Source organism: Nicotiana attenuata, unplaced genomic scaffold, assembly GCF_001879085.1.
Source record: "Nicotiana attenuata strain UT unplaced genomic scaffold, NIATTr2, whole genome shotgun sequence".
NCBI lineage: Eukaryota > Viridiplantae > Streptophyta > Magnoliopsida > Solanales > Solanaceae > Nicotiana > Nicotiana attenuata.
Genome location: NW_017686620.1, coordinates 1 through 882, shown reverse-complemented (window position 1 = coordinate 882; position 882 = coordinate 1). Strand labels below are relative to the sequence as shown.

Here is an 882-nt window from a genome sequence, read left to right as displayed (position 1 = left end):
GCTTTGGTGCTTTTAGGCTTTAGCTAAGCAATCGGAGCCACAGCGTGTGAGCATACTATCACTCTTCCGGACGCGTGTCATTCTTCCTACTACATCAAGGCTGAGTTGCTCTCGTCTTTTCTCTCTGAACCGCCGCGTTAACCTCCACGCGTCAACTGCTCAATGCCATTATCTGCCTGCTCCGCTTTTATAAATGTGCGGCCAAATTATCCATTTCGTCATCACATGTTGTAGTAAGTGAAAACGCACTTTGTTTTGTTTCTGTTCACAACGTGATAGGTTTAAATAAAGAAAGAAGAAAAAGAAATGGCGTCACAGCAAGAAAGGTCTGAGCTCGACCGTAGGGCAAAGGAAGGAGAAACTGTAGTTCCAGGTGGCACCGGTGGGAAAAGTCTTGAAGCTCAGGAACACCTTGCTGAGGGTAATATATAAACGTTTCTATTAACAATTTCACTCTTTCGTACTCATTTTCTTCTCCTTAATTACATATGTACTGCTATTTTTGTTTTACTAGGGAGGAGCCGAGGAGGGCAGACGAGGAAGGAGCAGTTGGGAACTGAAGGCTACCAGGAAATGGGACGCAAGGGAGGTTTGACCACTGGCGAAGAAGCTGGTGGGGAGCGTGCGCAGCGAGAAGGAATAGAGATAGACGAGTCAAAGTATACCAAGAGCTAAACAAGTTGAGGAAGACAATAGTCTTTTAATCCTCTGGTCCTCTTCCCTGTGTTAATAAAAGGGTCTTTTTCTTTTCCTATGTGTTTTCAGCTTTCTAGTTTATATTAGCTTCAGCTAGGTACTATCGTATTGGGGATCATGTAGTCTGGGCAGGCCCTATGTTTGTCTCTTTTGGTTTCATATGTTGTGTAGTTCGTCTAAATTGAA

The 882-nt window shown here is 44.0% G+C and overlaps 1 protein-coding gene across 1 annotated transcript; it reads left to right on the top strand.

Annotated features, from left to right (window-relative positions):
- Positions 1 to 210: 210 nt before the first annotated feature.
- Positions 211 to 882, top strand: LOC109222228 (em protein H5-like). The gene is made up of 2 exons (XM_019386602.1): positions 211 to 421; positions 515 to 882. The coding sequence occupies exons 1-2, from the start codon at positions 307 to 309 to the stop codon at positions 673 to 675; spliced, it is 276 nt and encodes a 91-aa protein (XP_019242147.1). The 5' UTR covers positions 211 to 306; the 3' UTR covers positions 676 to 882.

Bases quoted from the DNA above. Each gene is read 5' to 3' on its own strand.
- LOC109222228 (XM_019386602.1), top strand. From the start codon at position 307: ATGGCGTCACAGCAAGAAAGGTCTGAGCTCGACCGTAGGGCAAAGGAA. The intron at 422-514 runs GTAATATATAAA...TTGTTTTACTAG, and splicing joins TCAGGAACACCTTGCTGAGG to GGAGGAGCCGAGGAGGGCAG.